The 22,518-nt window shown below is 45.6% G+C and overlaps 2 protein-coding genes across 2 annotated transcripts in view; both read left to right on the top strand.

The window, feature by feature from the left end:
* Positions 1–2,892, top strand: part of LOC125943146 (lactosylceramide 4-alpha-galactosyltransferase-like) — a 28,505-nt gene extending 25,613 nt beyond the window's left edge. Inside the window, exon 3 of the mRNA XM_049661587.1 lies at positions 1,727–2,892. Within this exon, the coding sequence (XP_049517544.1) occupies positions 1,727–2,559 (833 nt within the window). The 3' untranslated portion in view covers positions 2,560–2,892. The remainder of the gene's footprint in view (positions 1–1,726) is intronic.
* Positions 1–22,518, top strand: part of LOC125943522 (uncharacterized) — a 1,494,167-nt gene that overhangs the window by 38,551 nt on the left and 1,433,098 nt on the right. The gene's annotated exons all lie outside the window — the stretch shown is intronic.

Here is a 22,518-nt window from a genome sequence, read left to right as displayed (position 1 = left end):
TTTACAGTGGTTGTGTGTGGTCACACAAACAACGCGCAGAACTGTTGTCGACGACGGCGGCGTTTTGCCCGCGTTCGCACCGAACGCGCGCGGCGTTGGTGACGTGTTTATGAAGAACGCGCCAGCCTTTGCCCGACACCTTATAGCGGTGTATCGTAGCGACCATAAGGCCATGGTCCCTGTGGTCACTAAATAAATTTTCTCATTCTTTAATAGTTCAAATAATAAATTACACCATCACATCCTAATTGTCATGATTGGAAATACATAATTCACACCATAGTACAGCTTCACTGGTCTTTCATCTCCACCCCAGTTCTTTTTTTTCGCATTTCGCGGCAATCAAATATCGGCCGCAGCGGCCGAGTTTCGATCCTGCGCCTTCGAGCTTGGCAGCCCAACACAACTACGCCACCGAAGTTGTGCTGGCCCTACAGAGCAACGCCTCTCAACCATTACACCGCCGCGTTACTACGGCTGGTATTCCGAAGTAAATTCTAACCATGACAATATACCTGTACATAGCCATTAGAATCAAAAGTTATCTTTTCCAGGGCATCCACCGTGGTTGCTTAGTGGCTGTGGTGTTGTGTGTCGGCTACTTAGCGTAGAGTCGGCTACTAAGCACGAGGTCCCGGGATAAAATCCCGGCCATGGCGGCCGCAATTCGATGGGGACGAAATGCGAAAACACCCGGGTACTTGAATATATGTGCATGTTAAAGTACCCCTGGTGGTACATCTTCTTCTTTCTGGGGATTTACGTGCCAAAAGCAGTTCTGATTATGAGGCACGCCGTAGTGCAGGGCTCTGGAATAATTTTGACCACCTGGGGTTCTTTAACGTGCACTACAACGCAAGCACACGGGCGTTTTTGCATTTCGCCTCCATCGAAATGCGGCCGCCGCGGCCGTGATTCGATCCCGCGATCTCGTGCTCAGCAGCGCGACGCCTTAACTGACTGAGCCACCCCGGCGGGTACCCCTGGTGGTAAAAATTACACCGAAGTCCCCACTACGGTGTGCCACATAATCAGACCGCGGTTTTGCCTCGTAATACCCCATAATTTGAACAATTGTTTTCCAGGGAATTGAAAGAAGTTTTGCATAACTGTCAAGAAAACAAGCTATTTTAACACTATTACGATTTTGCATATTTGCCTTGGCTTCAAGAGAACCTAAGAGGGCAATCAAACAGAAATATAACAAAGAAAGTTCACCATATCTAAGCAGCTTCCTTCTTGATTGTCTTTGAGAGGCATTGCAGTGCTACGGTGATAATATTTATAGAAAATTGTTTTCCTTTGTCACATAGTTTCAGCATAAGGAAAAATTCAAGGGACTGAAAAGTTTCTTCTCACAAAAATATTTAGGTGAAATAGCTCATACAGTACAATAACTAGCAAACATGCTCCTCCCCTTTTCTTGTCTCGAAGTGCAGTGTAAGCAGCCGAACTTAGTGCCGATTAACCTCACAGCCATAGTGAATGTTTGCGTCCCGTAAAGCGCTTGCTTGAATTGTCACTTGGAATGGAACGTAAAAACATGCAGAGAGATCGGAGGAAGCAGTATTAGGCTGCAAAAGTACCGAGACTTCCTCAGTAAACCAAATGGGTCCGAGTCTCCACGTGTTGTGGAATCTGTGGCATATTACTGCTATTCAGCGATGTAATTAAGATAATAAATATTAACTTGGCCCTCCGGCTTTCCTTTCAATTTCGTCCTCAGAATCCATGAAGCGAGACCAAGACCACATATGGTTTCTCGAAACATCCTATAAAAGGAAACTCGGCCCTAGGGAAGCCTGCAGCATTGAGTCAGCCTGCCGGAACAATGGCGACTACACCGTGCATCTCCTTTCAACTGGAAACATCAGCTCCTCTGACTGTCCTTACCAACGCGTGCTTTCGAAATTTCCCAATTTTAGGTCCGCTGGGCTAAATGTGAGCTTGGAACTCGCGGGGACTCAACTAGAACCGCTGCATGCCATAGGAGGAGCGCTAAATGAAAGCCCTTACAAAGTAGAACATCTCAGTGACTTTCTGCGCTACGTCGTACTTTGGAAGAGCGGCGGTGTTTATTTGGACACGGACGTGATTGTAATGAAGTCACTGAAAGGAATAAGGAATACCGTCTTCTACTTGTCAAAAAATGAGATCCATGGCGTGGCTAACGGTATACTATTCTTCGACAAGCAGCATCCCGTCATCGGAGCGCTTATCGATAAATGCGCACGCGTCTACAATCCTTATTGGTGGACAACATGCGGCCCTGCGATAATGTCGTTGCTTCCTCTAGACACAGAATTTTCTCGGCTCGTCAACTTCTCGAATGAGTCGGCGTTTTTTCCTGTTCCGTGGTACAAGGGGCTGGACTTGTTCCATCCCGGAAAGGCGTCAGCGGTGCTCAGAGCGGCAAACGCCAGCTTCGGTGTCCACTTCTGGAATAATCTCAGCAAGAATACGCGAGTGGTGCCCGGATCTGGTTGCGCAATGGATGTTCTTGCTCGTGACCACTGCCCTGAAGCCTACAGAGTAGCCTCCTCCGAGGGATACTTTTGAATTCGTCATGACCAGCAATGCCAGCCTACTGAGCATGTCATACTAATGATTTTGTTGCTATAATGTGCCGCCACTAATGCGCTAGCCTTGTCGCAAAAGACTATGGCCCAAGACGAATCCTGCTGACTCGACGTGTGCAGTTATTGAGGCAAAACCTGAGTGTTTAAAGTGCCTATTTATTCAGTGAATAATAAACTTTGCCTTTCGCGTTCACAAGATGCCCCTTTAATAGTCCACCTCTCGAACTGCTCCACTGCTACTTGTATAATCGTTCCATAGTTGTCTGTATAAATGATCATTACTCCACCAATAAATTAATTACCAGTGGTGTTCCTCAAAGATCCCTTTTTGGTCCACTGCTTTTGATATTATTCATAAATTACTTACCTAATGTTCTGACCGATTCAGACGGCCTATTATATGCCGACGACACCACATTATACTCATCTCAGCAAACACTAAGTGCTCTGCAAGCTACACTAAATACTGACCTCTCCAACGTCCACACATGGTGTACCTTAAACCAACTGCGTATAAATCCAGTTAAGACAACGTTTGTCCTCTTCCATAGTCCACCAAAAGTATTAGTAAGTCTCATAACTATTTCTTTGAATAACTATGTATGTTACACCGATATCTGTTACACAAATAAACTGTTACACTGATAAGTGAAAAAGTGAGCTTTTTTGGTGTTACACTTCACAAACACCTAAAATACCACTGCCATGTCAGTTCATTACTGCACAAAGTGTCATTTGGTTTTCATGTTCTCATCAAAGCACGTGCATGCTTTGGACCACATATTCTTACTTCGTTATATCATGCATATATATATATATATATATATATATATAATATATATATATATATATATATATATATATATATTTATCAGTGAAGCAAAGAATAGCAAGGAGCCGGCACAGAAGTAGTTCAACAAATATAAGCACGTAGGAACAACATAACAGGACTTTACTGACGTTCCGGCTGGGGTCCGGCCTTCATCAAGACAAATTCAAAAATACAAAACAAATACCACAGAAAGATGATGCAAGAACGGCGCCGCAGTAGCTCAATGGTGAGAGCATCGCACGCTTAATTCGAAGACGTGGGTAAATTCGTTCCTCTCCTGCGGCCAGTTGATGTTTCTTCCATTTTCATTTCCAATAATTTACAACTTCTTTAATTAAATTAGTAGGTACAAGTTTTTTCCCTATATTGTCCTTGGTGTCTCTGTGTTGGCTTCGTATGACATGAATAACACAAATCCGGCCCCTCAGCTGTCTTTCTTCTCGTTCATTACATAACGAGGTTCATGAATAAGGCAGCATTGATGCCTTCAGGTAGCACGTGAAGGTTTATTGAGCAGTTGCCTTCAGCCAAAACGATCACGTACTCGTGACGCCAACGGCAGAGAGGATGTTCCACATCCGCCACCAAAGTTTGTGGGTGGTGGCGCTGGCTAACACTGCCAGGGTTAGTTCTAGTAGTAAAAACATAAATACCCCAAAAAGTGGATGGGAAAACGGCGGCGCGGTAGCTCGATGGTGAGAGCATCGCACACGTGAGGCGAAGACGTGGGTTCGTTCCCCACCTGCGGCTAGTAGTTTTTTCTCCTCATTTTTATTTATATTAATTCATCATTTGTTCATTTCAATTAGTAGGTACAAGTTTTTTCTCTATATTCTCTTTGGTGTCTGTGGTGAAAGACGACGACGATGGCAGCTACATATGCGACGCGACGCGGCAAATAAGAGAGCACGAGGGTTGGTGGCAGAAAAAAAGGAAGAAGAGACGAGCGAACGGGCAGCTGCGGCCACGAAGGCCGATCGAACGAGGGCCGAGCGAGGTTCGTGGAAGCAGTCCAGAGAGGGCTACCCGGGTGTATCGCTGGGCAGCCTCATGACGGGTCGCAAGCCACCGAACCGAGGTCCTGCTCGTGTCCCGTGCCTGGCCGGTTCCTGAGATCTGGCAGTTCCTGTGCTCTCGGGAGTCTGCTGCGTTCGCAGTTCCGGCGTCAGAATCCTGAGCCACCAACCAAGCGGCTGTCGCCGCGTCACCGCCACTGCCTACCCAAGCCACCTCCGACGCATTCGGTGTGTCAAGGAAGGTTACGACCACACGTGAGCGACCACCGGGGGGCCGTATACCGCGACGCTCGGACTTTGCGCGTTAGTGGGCTAGGGACTGAAACTTTGTAGTCTGCCGCGTAGGGCTTCATACGCTAGCAAACAATATGTGTTAGAGAATCTTACTTGTGTCTGTGTAAAATAATAGTGTAAATTATATGTGTCTGTGCAACCCGTCCCAATATCGCCTTCGAGTCTTCCTCACCGCACCGCACGTCAACAAACGTGACGGTCCACGTTATTCCTTTACATTATCTGGGCTTGTCTGTGGGACTTCTCTGTACGCGAAAAGCAGTGGTGCCAAGTATCGATCCCAAATTTTGGGGCTTTCTTGACACATTCGCCGAATCATCTGCTTCAACGTACCGTTAAAACGTTCCACTAAGCCGTTTGCCATTAGATGATATGGAGCAGTGGGTAGCCGTTTAAAGGAAAGCAGGCGGCTTAGCTCTTTCATGAGTTGTGAGGTAAATTGTGCACCTCGGTCGGTAACTATTTCCCGTGGGATTCCAACGCGGGAAAACATCGCAAGCAATGCCTCGGCAATTCTTTCCGTGTCAATGCTTGGTAAAGCAACTGCGTCTGGGTAACGCGTTGCGAAGTCCACCATGGTAAGAACAAATCGGTTACCATTAGCGGAAGTAGGGGAAAGGGGTCCGATAATATCAATAGCGACTCGCTGGAATGGAGTATTGATTTTCGGCATGTTTCCAAGAGGTACACGTCCTACCAGGTGTTTTGGGACGGTCCTCTGACAAATGTCGCATGATTTCACGAACCGGGTGACATCTGCTTGGACACCAGGCCAGTACAATTCTTCTGAGACCCTGTCGGCCGTTCTCTTTGTCCCTTGATGACCAGAGAGCATCCCTTCATGCGCTAGCTTCAGGACGAAACCCCGAAGATATCTCGGAACAACAAGCTGTTCGATTTCTCTTTTTGTCGCAGATTTATAACGCCGGAAGAGAATATCATTCAGTAGTATAAATGTAGCAGTGGCCGATCGCGTGGTTTTGATCTTGCTTACGTGCGCGAAGCAACCACTGAGACTTAGATCTTCCTTCTGTAACTTTGACAAAGCATCGGGAGTGACATCTAGCGGGTTTACAAGGGCTACTGGCAGCCTTGTTGAAAGGGAATGTGACGCAGCAACCATAGTAGTATCTTGAACTGGGTAGGTTTTCTCGTTATCGTGCGGCCCACCCTCAGCACTTTCTTGGCAATGCAGTGCGGTAGGCTCCATCTTCGCATCTGTGCCTCCAGGTAACTCGAGAGAGGGGCAAGCACCGTTAACATTGCCCAGAACAACATCATACAACGGACGCTCCATGCATATGGCACGCACAGTGTCTCTAAAGAACGGACAGTCAACTTGGACTTCAGCTTCGGGAAGGTATCGTGCAGAACTATCTAATAAATAGACAGTGCGCGTTTCCCCAGTAAACTTGTTTGCTGGCACTAGAGAGCGCTTTACTACGACAGTGTCGCAACCGGTATCTCTCAAAACAGTTACGGGTTGGCCTTCTAGACGCCCTTTTGCTGTCGGCATTCCTTCTCTTCGTAGTTTCGGCCCAACGGTGCTTTGCGCACCTGAACCAATCTTTTCAGAACTGCGGTCTTCAGTGTTTACAGCTTGTGTGCTCTGTTCTTGCCGCCCATCTTTTTCGGTTGGTTGGTGGCAGTTCAGAAAGAGAACACGAAGACTTGTTGCGGTCCTTGGGGTTTTTGGTAAAGCCTTCCGAACCATGGCCACGCTTCTTCCCTTTCCAACCCGTCGCAGCTTTAGATCCGCTAGTCCTAGACCAGCAGTCTGACGGCTTGTGTCCTTGCTTGTTGCATATGAAGCAATGGGGCTTCGCTTGACCGCTTGATTGGCTCATTAGCTTGCGTTCCACTCTTCACATACACCTATTCTTCTCGACCTCTAGCCAGATTTGTCAGGCCTTGCGCTTCGAGATAGTGATCCGCTGTTTCTGCTAAACTGTCCAGACCTTTGCAACCTCGCTCCTTCAAAAAGGTGGCAAGCTTCTGATCACATCGTCGCAAGAATTGTTCGGAGAAACTTGTTTCTCAAGGCGTCATACGTCTTTTCAGTTTTGGCCAACTCTTGCCAGTGATCAAAATACCCAAGCAACCTGCCTGCAAATTGGCGACCTGTTTCGCCGTTGTCCGGCTTGGCCTCTCGAAACTTGATTCGATAGCCCTCTTCCGTGAATCGAAACCTCTGGAGCAATGTTGCCTTAAGCTTAGCAAAATCAGTCACGTCTTCAGCGGACATGCGCCCGACGACAGTGAGTGCCTCCCCCGTTTAACACAATCTCAAAGATAGGGCCCACTTGTCGCTAGGCCACCCTTGGTCTCTGGCCACTCGCTCGAACCTATGAATGTATGCGTCAAGCTCATCCCGAGCTTCATTGAACGCTGGAATCAGCTTGTGCGGGCTTCGGAAACCTTGATTACTCGCTTCCCGATCCCTTGAGTCGGCTGTGACTGCTTGACTTGGCTGTTGCGATTCTTGCACGCGCAGCCGTAGTTCCAACAACTGGCGTTCTCCAGCTTGCCGCTCCAACTCTCGTGCATGGTCCTCTTTGGCAGCCTCACGTTCTTCTGAACGGCGTTCTCTTTCTCTGCTACGCTCCTCATCCATCCACTGCTGGAGTGCCTTGCCTGTGAGTCCCAACTCTTTACGGAGACCTATCAGTTTTTCGGCATCCATCCTCAACCACCGCACGCGAACAAAGTGAGACTCTCAAAGGTGTTACGAGAGTTTAGTCCTGTTCGTGGACGCCAGATAATGTAAAGGAATAACGTGGACCGTCACGTTTGTTGACGTGCGGTGCGGCGAGGAAAGACTCGAAGGCGATATTGGGACGGGTTGCACAGACACACATATAATTCACACTATTATTTTACACAGACACAAGTAAGATTCTCTAACACATATTGTTTGCTAGCGTATGAAGCCCTACGTGGCAGACTACAAAGTTTCAGTCCCTAGCCCACTAACGCGCAAAGTCCGAGCGTCGCGGTATACGGCCCCCCAGTGGTCGCTCACGTGTGGTCGTAACCTTCCTTGACACACCGAATGCGTCGGAGGTGGCTTGGGTAGGCAGCGGCGGTGACGCGGCGACAGCCGCTTGCTTGGTGGCTCAGGATTCTGACGCCAGAACTGCGAACGCAGCAGACTCCCGAGAGTACAGGAACTGACAGATCTCAGGAACCGGCCAGGCACGGGACACGGACAGGACCTCGGTTCGGTGGCTTGCGACCCGTCACGAGGCTGCCCAGCGATACACCCGGGTAGCCCTCTCTGGACTGCTTCCACGAACCTCGCTCGGCCCTCGTTCGATCGGCCTTCGTGGCCGCAGCTGCCCGTTCGCTCGTCTCTTCTTCCTTTTTTCTGCCACCAACCCTCGTGTTCTCTTATTTGCCGCGTCGCGTTTCATATGTAGCTGCCATCGTCGTCGTCTTTCACCACAGTGTCTTTGTTTGTTGGCTTCTTATGATATGATTAATACAAATCGGGCCCCTTGGTTCCCTTTCTTCTGGTTCATTACATAACGAGCGTCTTCAATCCGGCAACATTTATGCCTTCAGGTAGAATGTGGGGGTTTATTGACTGGTTGCCTTCACCCAAGAAGATCCCTTTCTCGTGACGCCTGCGGCAGAAAGAATGTTCCACAACCACCGCCAAGGTTTGTGAGTGGTGGCTCAGACTAACACTCGCAGGGTTAGTTCTAGTAGTAAAAACCTAAATACCCCTGAAAGTGGATGGGAAAACGGCGCCGCGGTAGGTCAATGGTGAAAGCATCGCATGCCTAATGCGAAGACATGGGTTCGTTCCCCACCTGTGCCCAGTTCTTTTTTCGTCCATTTTCATTTCCAGTAATTTGTCATTTCTTTAATTGAATTAGTAAGTACAAGTAATTTCCCTTTTCCTTGGCGTCATTGTTGGCTTCTTTTGATATATATATATTCACGGGGCTGGCAAGGCGGGTGCGTCCTTGGCATGGCAACAACTTTATTTTGGTGCAGAAAAACTAGGGCCCGAGGGCAAAAGCCCACAGGCTAAGTCGTTGGCTCCGCCCACGTAGGCACCGGTAGGCCAAAGGCTTTTCCGATGCCGTGAGCTCTCCGGACGTCCAGGAGTTGATCTTGGAGGACTTCGCTGGATATGCGTCGACTCCAGTCCTCCTCACTGTTGAGGTCCGAAGCCCTTTGGTTGGGGCACAGCCAGAACATAAGATCAAATGGACACGGAGTGTGTCCACAACTTTTGGGTTTCCAGTTTTAGGGAGCTTCCATGCGTAGCAGTTACCGAAAATTTAGTGGACAGCCCACACCACGTTAGCCCGTGCGGATTCCTACAAGGGCCAATAAGTCACTCAGGATGACTACTTGTGTGGCAGGGCGGAGGAAATTGGATTTATTAGTTTTCCGCTCGTCCTGTGAGGCGCACACTGAGATAAAATTAGATACAAGAAATAGAATGGAGAATCTTTCAAATTTGGTTCCTAAGTATAGTAACGTCGAGTTCTACATAGTCTGTCCGAAAAGTAATGCCAGTGATTATATTGTTACGCGACTATAGGTGACAGCGTGCTACGACCGTTTTTGGTAGTGGTGGAGGGAGGAGTTAGCTTACGCCGCGCGCGGTCGCTCAGTTGTCTGCGACCATTCGGAGATTAAGGACAGGCTTCTCCGTGAACCTGTTTTCATTTCTCGTGGAAGATGTAATGGAGCGCTCTTAGGAACAAAGGATTGTCATCGAGTTTCGTGTGAAACTCAGCAACACAGCAGTATAATCTTTTCATTTGATAAAGACGGCTTTTGGTTATAATAGTTTGTGAGAACGTCAAGTCCACCGGTGGCACAAGGCCTTTTTAGAAGGTCGTGAAGAGGTCAGCGATGAAGCCCGCGCTGGACAGCCATCAACGACCATTACCGAGGAAAATGGGCAATCTCAGAAAGAAGACGCGAGTGGTGCCCGGATCTGGCTGCGCAATGGATGTTCTTGCTCGTGATCACTGCCCTGAAGCCTACAGAGTAGCCTTCTTCGAGGGATACTTTTGAATTAGCATGTCATACCAATGATTTTGTTGCTATAATCTGCCGCCACTATTCCCTGGCCTTGTCGCATTAAACTATGGCCCAAGACGAGCCCTGCTGATTCGAAGTGTGCAGTTATAGAGGCAAAACCTGACTGTTCAAAGTGCCTATTTAACAAGTGAATAATAAATTATGCCTTTCGCGTTCACAAGATGCCTCTTTCTAGGACGTGTATTTAGACTTGAGTGTGTTACACTCAAGGTCTGAAGGTCGTAAGTTCGAATCCGGCTCCATTCCACTACATTTTCAGGCATGGAGTGGTGCCTGACACCGGCAAAGAAAAAAAAATACATATTGCCGAGAGCTAGTGGGGCTATACTAGTTCAGGTGCAACCAAACTAGGCAGGCCCACTAAGCTTCATCAAAGTCACTCCCTCACCAGAACAGGAATTGGCCTCCCTGGTGCAGTATTCGGCCACTACCTCCCTCATGACTCCGACAATTAACCCATGGCCCTCAGTTCCCAGTGGCTGCGGAGTACCTGACCAAGGCGGCGGTCAGACCTGCTACGCGGCAGAGGGTGCTAAGAATCTCTGGGTCAAGGCAGGCCGCCAATGGAAACTGAACCTGGCAACGTTCAACACGCGCACCCTCTCGAGTGAGGCTATAGCTTAGCAGGAATATTTGAAGAATTATCAGGCATTTCCTGGGATATTATTGGCCTTAGTGAGGTTAGAAGAACTGGTGAGGCTTACACAGTACTGACTAACGGCCACGTCCTCTGCTACAGAGGTCTTCCATATAAGAAAGAATCCGGGGTAGGATTTCTAGTGCATAACAACGTAGCGGGCAACATTGATGAATTCTACAGCATTAATGAAAGGGTAGCAGTCGTCGTAATAAAGCTGAATAGGAGGTACAAAATGAAGGTAGTACAAGCCTATGCCCCAACCTCTAGTCACGATGATGAAGAAATAGAACAGTTTTATGAAGATGTTGAACTAGCAATGAGAAAAGTGCAAACTCAGTATACTTTAGTCATGGGCGACTTCAATGCAAAAGTGGGGAAAAAGCAGGCTGGTGAGCAAGCCATTGGCAACTACAGCATCGATTCTAGGAATGCAAGAGGAGAGATGTTAGTAGAATTCGCGGAAAGGAATAGGCTCCGAATAATGAATACCTTCTTCAGGAAGTGCAGCAACAGGAAGTGGACCTGGAAAAGCCCTAATGGAGAAACAAGGAATGAAATAGATTTCATACTGTCTGCCGATCCAAGCATAGTGCAGGATGTAGAAGTGTTAGGTAAGGTTAAGTGCAGTGACCATAGGTTAGTGAGGTCTAGCATTTCTCTCAATTTGAAGAGAGAGAGAGTGAAATTAGTGAAGAGGAAACAGGCCAACCTCGAGGCAGTAAGGGTAAAAGCAGACCAATTCAGGCTGGTGCTCGCAAACAAATATGCAGCTTTAGAACAGGAAGATGAAGCTAACATAGAGCTAATGAATGAAACCGTAACTAGGCTGATCTCAGAAGCAGCAATTGAAGTGGGAGGTAAGGCACCAAAGCAACCTGTAGGGAAGCTCTCCCAAGAAACAAAGGACCTAATAAAGAAACGACAAAACATGAAAGTGTCCAACTCAAGAGATCAGATAGAATTCGCTGAACTGTCAAAACTGATCAACAAGAAGAAAGTAAGGGATATTCGAAATTATAACGTGGGAAAAATTGAGGAAGCCGTAAAATATGGACGCAGCATGAAATCAGTAAGAAGAAAACTAGGCATAGGACAAGGCAAGATGTATGCACTGAAAGATAAGCATGGTAATATCATCAGCAATTTCGATGACATAGTAAAAGCAGCAGAAGAATTCTATACTGACCTGTACAGTAGCCAAAACAGCCAAGCTTCTTCCATTCGAAATAGTGATGAACCGGATACAGAAGCTCCTTCTATAACTAGCGATGAAGTTAGAAGGGCCTTGAAAGACATGACCAGGGGAAAAGCGCCTGGAGAAGATTGAATAACAGTAGATTTAATCAAAGATGGAGGAGATATCTTGCTTGAAAAGCTTGCGGCCCTTTATACGCAATGCCTCACAACTTCAAGTGTACCAGAGAGCTGGAAGAACGCCAATATTATACTTATCCATAAGAAGGGAGACGTTAAAGAATTGAAGAATTACAGACCCATTAGCTTGCTTTCAGTATTGTATAAAATATTCACCAAGATAATTTCCAATAGAATCAGGACAACACTTGACTTCAGTCAACCAAGAGAACAGGCTGGCTTCAGGAAGGGATATTCTATGATGGACCATATCCATGCCATCAATCAGGTAATCGAGAAATGTGCGGAGTACAATCAACCTCTCTATATGGCTTTCATAGATTATGAAAAGGCATTCGATTCAGTAGAGATATCAGCAGTCATAGAGGCATTGCGTAATCAAGGAGTGGAGGAGGCATACGTGAATATCTTGGCAAATATCTACAAGGATTCCACAGCTACCTTGGTTCTCCACAAGAAAAGTAGAAAGATACCTATCAAGAAAGGGGTCAGGCAAGGAGACACAATTTCTCCAATGCTATTCACTGCATGCTTAGAAGAAGTATTCAAGCTCTTAGACTGGGAAGGATTAGGAGTGAGGATCGATGGCGAATATCTCAGCAATCTTCGGTTTGCAGATGACATTGTCCTATTGAGCAACAATGGAGAGGAATTACAACAAATGATTGAGGACCTTCATCGAGAAAGTGCAAGAATTGGGTTGAAGATGAATATGCAGAAGACAAAATAATGTTCAATAGCCTGGCAAGGGAACAAGAATTCAGGATCGCCAGTCAGCCTGTAGAATCTGTAAAGGAATATGTTTATCTAGGTCAATTACTCACAGGGGACCCTGATCATGAGAAAGAAATTTACAGAAGAATAAAATTAGGTTGGAGTGCATACGGCAGGCATTGCCAAATCCTGACTGGGAGCTTACCGCTGTCGTTGAAAAGAAAAGTGTACAATCATTGCATTCTACCGGTGCTAACATATGGGGCAGAAACTTGGAGGTTAACAAAGAAGCTCGAGAACAAGTTAAGGACCGCACAAAGAGCGATGGAACGAAAAATCTTAGGACTAACGTTAAGAGACAGGAAGAGAGCGGTGTGGATCAGAGAACAAACGGGGGTAGACGATATTCTAGTTGACATTAAGCGGAAGAAATGGAGCTGGGCAGGCCATATAATGCGTAGGATGGATAACCGGTGGACCATTAGGGTTACAGAATGGATACCAAGAGAAGGGAAGCGCAGTCGAGGACGGCAGAAAGTCAGGTGGAATGATGTGGTTAAGAAATTCGCAGGCGCAAGTTGGAATACGCTAGCGCAAGACAGGGATAATTGGAGATCGCAGGGAGAGGCCTTCGTCCTGCAGTGGACATAAATATAGGCTGATGATGATGATGATGATGTGTTACAGCAGAAACAAATAAAAAAATGAGACGGACTTTCTACTATTCCGCGATGCGGACTGTAAAAGAACTTGCGTTATTCACCCTCTATATTACAAGCTGCTTCGCTAAGGAGAGTTACGAAAGCGTTGCAGGTGGTAGAAGCATTGTCATATTTAACGCTAGATTATTGAAAGTTAAAATTAATCATCTTTTAGTTTGTACTCAGTCGCACACGTCTCGATGCAAGTGCAGTATGCACAGTAAATTGACATTTCCATTGTAGCGGGCAGCAAAATAGATTTGTTTATGATGGGAGAAATGTCAAATGAAAATTATAAAGACGAGTATAACATTGATTGGAAAGCACGAAGCTGGAAGAATGTTTAATGCAAGAAGCCGTCAGCTTTTGTTTTCTTTTTCTATTTCTAATCAAGGTCTCGATAAATGTCTCGCTCTCGCTTTCTCTGTCCGTCTCGAGTGTTGGAAGCTTATCCATCCATCATAGAAACAATAAAAATAGTATAAGGAAATGTGCCCTGCTAAAGATTGAACCTCGTCAAAAGACAGTGCTGACGTTGACTTGAAAAGTTAGAAGAAAAAAAATTAATTCTTGATAGTCAATACTGTTTTACTAGAATCAGCACTTCGTTGCTAATTTTTTCAATCACGAATTAGAATAAACCAGACGCCAGAGTCATCAACACAGGTCCAGCTGAGTAATGTTCAAATTCAGTGTTGCGCTCGTGGATGTTTCCAGAAAGGTTTTCAGATAAGTCCTATTTAGGTGTTATTTTTTACGTCAGCATGATTATATTCAATCGAAGTAGCAGGGCACAGCAAGGAAAGGGAACCGAGAGGCCCGATTTGTATAAATCATATCATAAGAAGCCAACAAACAAAGACGCCTAAGACAACACAGGGGAAATTACTTGTACTTACAAATTGAATTAAAGAAATGATAAATTAACGGAAATCAAAATGAAAGAAAAAACAAGTGGCTGCAGGTGGGGAACGAACCCACGTCTTCGCATTACGCGCGCGATGTTCTCACCGTTGAGCTACCGCGGCGCCGTTTTCCCACTCACTTTCAGGGGTATTTATGATTTTACTACGAGAACTAACCCTGGGAGTGTTAGCCAGCGGCACCACTCACAAACCTTATCATTTCTGTAATTTATCATTTCTTTAATTCAATTCGCAAGTACAAGTAATTCCCCCGATGTTGTGCTTGGTGTGTTTGGTTGTTCGTTTCTTATGATATGAATAATACAAATCGGGCCCCTCGTTTCCCTTTCTTCTCGTTCATTACATAAAGATGGTCTCGAATGCAGCAACATTGATGCCTTCAGGTAGCATGGGTGGGTTTATTGACCAGTTGCCTTCAGCCAAAAAGATCACATACTCCTGACACCTGCGGCAGAAAGAATGTTCCACAACCACCGCCAGGGTTTGTGAGTGGTGGCTCTGGCCAACACTCGCAGGGTTATTTCTAGTAGTAAAAACCTAAATACCCCTAAAAGTGGATGGGAAAACGGCACCGCAGTAGCTCAATGGTGAGAGCATCGCACGCTTAATTCGAAGACGTGGGTTCGTTCCCCTCCTGCGGCCAGTTGTTGTTTGTTCCAATTTCATTTCCAATAATTTACAATTTCTTTAATTAATTAGTAGGTACAAGTTTTTTCCCATTATTGTCCTTGGTGTCTCTGTGTTGGCTTCGTATGATATGAATAAGACAAATCGGGCCCCTCAGCTGTCTTTCTTCTCGTTCATTACATAACGAGGTTCATGAATCCGGCAGGATTGATGCATTCAGGTAGCATGTGAAGGTTTATTGAGCAGTTGCCTTCAGCCAAAACGATCACGTACTTGTGACGCCAGCGGCAGAGAGGATGTTCTACATCCGCCGCCAAAGTTTGTGGGTGGTGGCGCTGGCTAACACTCCCAGGGTTAGTTCTAGTAGTAAAAACGTAAATACCCAAAAAGTGGATGGGAAAACGGCGCCGCGGTAGCCGAATGGTGAGAGCATCGCACACGTGATGCGAAGACGTGGGTTCGTTCCCCACCTGCAGCCAGTAGTTTTCCTCCTCATCTTTATTTATATTAATTCATCATTTGTTTATTTCAGTTAGTAGGCACGAGTTTTTTCTCTATATTCTCTTTGGTGTCTTTGTTTGTTGGCTTCTCATGATATGATTAATACAAATCGGGGCCCTCGGTTCCCTATCTTCTCGTTCATTACATAACGAGCGTCTTCAATCCGGCAACATTTATGCCTTCTGGTAGCATGTGTGGGTTTATTGACTGGTTGCCTTCACCCAAGAAGATGCCTTTCTCGTGACGCCTGCGGCAGAAAGAATGTTCCACAACCACCGCCAAGGTTTGTGAGTGATGGCTCTGACTAACACTCGCAGGGTTAGTTCTATTAGTAAAAACCTAAATACCCCTGAAAGTGGATAGGAAAACGGCACCGCGGTAGCTCAATGGTGAGAGCATCGCATGCGTAATGCGAAGACGTGGGTTCGTTCCCCACCTGCGCCCAGTTCTTTTTTCGTCCATTTTCATTTCCAGTAATTTGTCATTTCTTTATTGAATTAGTAAGTACAAGTAATTTCCCTTTCCTTGGTGTCTTTGTTGGCTTCTTTTGATATATATATATATATATATATATATATATATATATATTCACGGGGCAGGCAAGGCGGGTGCGTCCTTGGCACGGCAACAACTTTATTTTGGTGCAGAGAAACTAGTGCCCGAGGGCGAAAGCCCCCATGGCTAAGTCGTTGGCTCCGCCCACGTAGGCACCGGTAGGCCAAAGGCTTTTCCGATGTCGTGAGCTCTCCGGACGTCCAGGAGTTGATCTTGGAGGACTTCGCTGGATATGTGTCGACTCCAGTCCTCCTCACTGTTGAGGTCCGAAACCCTTTGGTTGGGGCACAGCCAGAAGATAAGATCAAATAGACACGGAGTGTGTCCACAACTTTTGGGTTTCCAGTTTTAGGGAGCTTCCGTGTGTAGCAGTTACCGAAAATTTAGTGGACAGCCCACACCACGTCAGCCCGTGCGGATTCCTACAAGGGCCAATAAGTCACTCAGAATGACTACTTGTGTGGAAGGGCGGAGGAAACTGGATTTATTAGTTTTCCGCTCGTCCTCTGGGGCGCACACTGAGATACAATTAGATACAAGAAATAGAATGGAGAATCTTCTAAATTTAGTTCCTAAGTATAGTAACGTCGAGTTCTACATAGTCTGTCCGAAAAGTAATGCCAGTGATTATATTGTTAAGCGACTATAGGTGACAGCGTGCTACGACCGTTTTTGGTAGTGGTGGAGGGAGGAGTTAGCTTACGCCGCTCGCGCGGTCGCTCAGTTGTCTGCGACCATTCGGAGATTAGGGACAGGCTTCTCGGTGAACCTGTTTTCACTTCCCGTGGAAGATGTAATGGAGCGCTCTTAGGAACAAAAGATTGTCATCGAGTTTCGTGTGAAACTCAGCAAGACAGCAGTAGAATCTTTTCCTGTGATAAAGACGGCTTTTGGTTATAATAGTTTGTCAGAACGTCTAGTCTACCGGTGGCCCAAGGCCTTTTTAGAAGGTCGTGAAGAGGTCCGCGATGAAGCCCGCGCTGGACAGCCATCAACGACCATTACCGAGGAAAATGGGCAATCTGAGAAAGAAGACGCGAGTGGTGCCCGGATCTGGTTGCGCAATCGATGTTCTTGCTCGTGATCACTGCCCTGAAGCCTACAGAGTAGCCTCCTTCGATGGATACTTTTGAATGAGTTGTGACCAGCAATGCTAGCCTATTGAGCATGTCATACCAATAATTTTGTTGCCATAATCTGCCGCCACTATTCCCTGGCCTTGTCGCATTAAACTATGGCCCAAGACGAGCCCTGCTTATTCGAAGTGTGCAGTTATAGAGGCAAAACCTGACTGTTCAAAGTACCTATTTAACAAGTGAATAATAAATTATGACTTTCGCGTTTACAAGATGCCTCTTTCTAGGACGTGTATTTAGACTTGAGTGTGTTACAGAAGAAACAAATAAAAAAAAGTAAGACGGACTTTCTAGTATTCCGCGATGCGGACTGTAAATGAACTTGCGTTATTCACCCTCTATATTACAAGCTGCTTCGCTAAGGAGAGTTACGAAAGCGTTGCAGGTGGTAGAAGCATTGTCATATTTAACGCTAGATTATTGAAAGTTAAAATTAATCATCTTTTAGTTTGCACTCAGTCGCACACGTCTCGATGCAAGTGCAGTATGCACAGTAAATTGACATTTCCATTGTAGCGGGCAGCAAAATAGATTTGTTTATGATGGAAGAAATGTCAATTGAAAATTAATAAAGACGAGTATAACATTGATTGGAAAGCACGAAGCTGGAAGAATGTTTCATGCAAGAAGCCGTCAGCTTTTGTTTTCATTTTCTATTTCTAATCAAGGTCTCGATAAATGTCTCGCTCTCGCTTTCTCTGTCCGTCTCGAGTGTTGGAAGCTTAGCCATCCATCATAGAAACAATACACATAGGATAAGGAAATGTGCCCTGCTAAAGATTGAACCTCGTCAAAAGACAGTGCTGACGTTGACTTGAAAAGTTAGAAGAAAAAAATTAATTCTTGATAGTCAATACTATTTTACTAGAATCAGCACTTCGTTGCTAATTTTTTCAATCACGAATTAGAATAAACCAGACGCCAGAGTCATCAACACAGGTCCAGCTGAGTAATGTTGAAATTCAGTGGTGCGCTCGTGGATGTTTCCAGAAAGGTTTTCAGATAAGTCCTATGTAGGTGTTATTTTTTACGTCAGCATGATTATATGCAATCGAAGTAGCCGGGCATAGCAAAGACAGGGAACCGAGGGGCCCGATTTGCATTAATCATATCATAAGAAGCCAACAAACAAAGACGCCTAAGACAACACAGGGGAAATTACTTGTACTTACAAATTGAATTAAAGAAATGATAAATTAACGGAAATCAAAATGAAAGAAAAAACAAGTGGCTGCAGGTGGGGAACGAACCCACGTCTTCGCATTACGCGTGCGATGTTCTCACCATTGAGCTGCCGCGGCGCCGTTTTCCCACTCACTTTCAGGGGTATTTATGATTTTACTACGAGAACTAACCCCGGGAGTGTTAGCCAGCGGCAACACTCACAAACCTTATCATTTCTGTAATTTATCATTTCTTTAAATCAATTCGCAAGTACAAGTAATTCCCCGAGTGTTGTGGTTGGTGTGTTTGGTTGTTCGTTTCTTATATGAATAATACAAATCGGGCCCCTCGTTTCCCTTTCTTCTCGTTCATTACATAAAGATGGTCTCGAATGCAGCAACATTGATGCCTTCAGGTAGCATGGGTGGGTTTATTGACCAGTTGCCTTCAGCCAAAAAGATCACATACTCCTGACACCTGCGGCAGAAAGAATGCTCCACAACCACCGCCAGGGTTTGTGAGTGGTGGCTCTGGCTAACACTTGCAGGGTTATTTCTAGTAGTAAAAACCTAAATACCCCTAAAAGTGGATGGGAAAACGGCACCGCAGTAGCTCAATGGTGAGAGCATCGCACGCTTAATTCGAAGACGTGGGTTCGTTCCCCTCTTGCGGCCAGTTGTTGTTTCTTCCAATTTCATTTCCAATAATTTACAATTTCTTCAATTAATTAGTAGGTACAAGTTTTTTCCCATTATTGTCCTTGGTGTCTCTGTGTTGGCTTCGTATGATATGAATAACACAAATCCGGCCCCTCAGCTGTCTTTCTTCTCGTTCATTACATAACGAGGTTCATGAATCCGGCAGGATTGATGCATTCAGGTAGCATGTGAAGGTTTATTGAGCAGTTGCCTTCAGCCAAAACGATCACGTACTTGTGACGCCAGCGGCAGAGAGGATGTTCTACATCCGCCGCCAAAGTTTGTGGGTGGTGGCGCTGGCTAACACTCCCAGGGTTAGTTCTAGTAGTAAAAACGTAAATACCCAAAAAGTGGATGGGAAAACGGCGCCGCGGTAGCCGAATGGTGAGAGCATCGCACACGTGATGCGAAGACGTGGGTTCGTTCCCCACCTGCGGCCAGTAGTTTTTCTCCTCATATTTATTTATATTAATTCATCATTTGTTTATTTCAATTAGTAGGCACGAGTTTTTTCTCTATATTCTCTTTGGTGTCTTTGTTCGTTGGCTTCTCATGATATGATTAATACAAATCGGGGCCCTCGGTTCCCTATCTTCTCGTTCATTACATAACGAGCGTCTTCAATCCGGCAACATTTATGGCTTCTGGTAGTATGTGTGGGTTTATTGACTGGTTGCCTTCACCCAAGAAGATGCCTTTCTCGTGACGCCTGCGGCAGAAAGAATGTTCCACAACCACCGCCAAGGTTTGTGAGTGATGGCTCTGACTAACACTCGCAGGGTTAGTTCTATTAGTAAAAACCTAAATACCCCTGAAAGTGGATGGGAAAACGGCACCGCGGTAGCTCAATGGTGAGAGCATCGCATGCGTAATGCGAAGACGTGGGTTCGTTCCCCACCTGCGCCCAGTTCTTTTTTCGTCCATTTTCATTTCCAGTAATTTGTCATTTCTTTAATTGAATTAGTAAGTACAAGTAATTTCCCTTTCCTTGGTGTCTTTGTTGGCTTCTTTTGATATATATATATATATATATATATATATATATATTCACGGGGCAGGCAAGGCGGGTGCGTCCTTGGCACGGCAACAACTTTATTTTGGTGCAGAGAAACTAGGGCCCGAGGGCGAAAGCCCCCAGGCTAAGTCGTTGGCTCCGCCCACGTAGGCACCGGTAGGCCAAAGGCTTTTCCGATGTCGTGAGCTCTCCGGACGTCCAGGAGTTCATCTTGGAGGACTTCGCTGGATATGCGTCGACTCCAGTCCTCCTCACTGTTGAGGTCCGAAGCCCTTTGGTTGGGGCACAGCCAGAAGATAAGATCAAATAGACACGGAGTGTGTCCACAACTTTTGGGTTTCCAGTTTTAGGGAGCTTCCGTGTGTAGCAGTTACCGAAAATTTAGTGGACAGCCCACACCACGTCAGCCCGTGCGGATTCCTACAAGGGCCAATAAGTCACTCAGGATGACTACTTGTGTGGCAGGGCGGAGGAAACTGGATTTATTAGTTGTCCGCTCGTCCTCTGGGGCGCACACTGAGATACAATTAGATACAAGAAATAGAATGGAGAATCTTCTAAATTTAGTTCCTAAGTATAGCAACGTCGAGTTCTACATAGTCTGTCCGAAAAGTAATGCCAGTGATTATATTGTTAAGCGACTATAGGTGACAGCGTGCTACGACCGTTTTTGGTAGTGGTGGAGGGAGGAGTTAGCTTACGCCGCGCGCGCTCGCTCAGTTGTCTGCGACCATTCGGAGATTAGGGACAGGCTTCTCCGTGAACCTCTTAGGAACAAAGGATTGTCGTCGAGTTTCGTGTGAAACTCAGCAAGACAGCAGTAGAATATTTTCCTTGATAAAGACGGCTTTTGGTTATAATAGTTTGTCAGAACGTCAAGTCTACCGGTGGCCCAAGGCCTTTTTAGAATATCGTGAAGAGGTCAGCGATGAAGCCCGCGCTGGACAGCCATCAACGACCATTACCGAGGAAACTGGGCAATCTCAGAAAGAAGACGCGAGTGGTGCCCGGATCTGGTAGCGCAATGGATGTTCTTGCTCGTGATCACTGCCCTGAAGCCTACAGAGTAGCCTCCTTCGAGGGATACTTTTGAATTAGCATGTCATACCAATGATTTTGTTGCTATAATCTGCCGCCACTATTCCCTGGCCTTGTCGCATTAAACTATGGCCCAAGACGAGCCGTGCTGATTCGAAGTGTGCAGTTATAGAGGCAAAACCTGACTGTTCAAAGTGCCTATTTAACAAGTGAATAATAAATTATGCCTTTCGCGTTCACAAGATGCCTCTTTCTAGGACGTGTATTTAGACTTGAGTGTGTTACAGCAGAAACAAATAAAAAAAATGAGATGGACTTTCTAGTATTCCGCGATGCGGACTGTAAATGAACTTGCGTTATTCACCCTCTATATTACAAGCTGCTTCGCTAAGGAGAGTTACGAAAGCGTTGCAGGTGGTAGAAGCATTGTCATATTTAACGCTAGATTATTGAAAGTTAAAATTAATCATCTTTTAGTTTGCACTCAGTCGCACACGTCTCGATGCAAGTGCAGTATGCACAGTAAATTGACATTTACATTGTCGCGGGCAGCAAAATAGATTTGTTTATGATGGAAGAAATGTCAATTGAAAATTATAAAGACGAGTATAACATTGATTGGAAAGCACGAAGCTGGAAGAATGTTTCGTGCAAGAAGGCGTCAGCTTTTGTTTTCTTTTTCTATTTCTAATCAAGGTCTCGATAAAAGTCTCGCTCTCGCTTTCTCTGTCCGTCTCGAGTGTTGGAAGCTTAGCCATCCATCATAGAAACAATACACATAGGATAAGGAAATGTGCCCTGCTAAAGATTGAACCTCATCAAAAGACAGTGCTGACGTTGACTTGAAAAGTTAGAAGAAAAAAATTTATTCTTGATAGTCAATACTGTTTTACTAGAATCAGCACTTCGTTGCCAATTTTTTCAATCACGAATTAGAATAAACCAGACGCCAGAGTCATCAACACAGGTCCGGCTGAGTAATGTTCAAATTCAGTGGTGCGCTCGTGGATGTTTCCGGAAAGGTTTTAAGATAAGTCCTATTTAGGCGTTATTTTTTACGTCAGCATGATTATATTCAATCGAAGTAGCAGGGCACAGCAAGAAAAGGGAACCGAGAGGCCCGATTTGTATAAATCATATCATAAGAAGCCAACAAACAAAGACGCCTAAGACAACACAGGGGAATTTACTTGTACTTACTAATTGAACTAAAGGAATGATAAATTATGCAAATGAAAATGACAGAAAAACCAACTGGCTGCAGGTGGGGAATGAACCCACGACTTCGCATTACGCATGCTATGCTCTCACCATTGAGCTACAGCGGCGCCATTTTCCCATCCACTTTCAGGGGTATCTATGTTTCTACTACCAGAACTAACCCCGGGAGTGTTAGTCAGCGGCACCACTCACAAACCTTGGTGGCGGATGTGGAACATCATCTCTGCCGCTGGCGTCACAAGTAAGTTATCTTTTTGGCTGAAGGCACCTGCTCAATAAACCTTCAGATGCTACCTAAATGCATCAATGTTGCCGGATTCAAGACCCTCGTTATGTAATGAACGAGAATAAAAATTTGTCATATCATAAGAATACGACAAACACACCAAGCACAAAATAGGGGAAATTACCTTGTACTTA

This window comes from Dermacentor silvarum, chromosome 2 (genome assembly GCF_013339745.2).
Source record: "Dermacentor silvarum isolate Dsil-2018 chromosome 2, BIME_Dsil_1.4, whole genome shotgun sequence".
Lineage (NCBI taxonomy): Eukaryota > Metazoa > Arthropoda > Arachnida > Ixodida > Ixodidae > Dermacentor > Dermacentor silvarum.
This window is presented reverse-complemented; position numbering and strand designations above follow the sequence as displayed.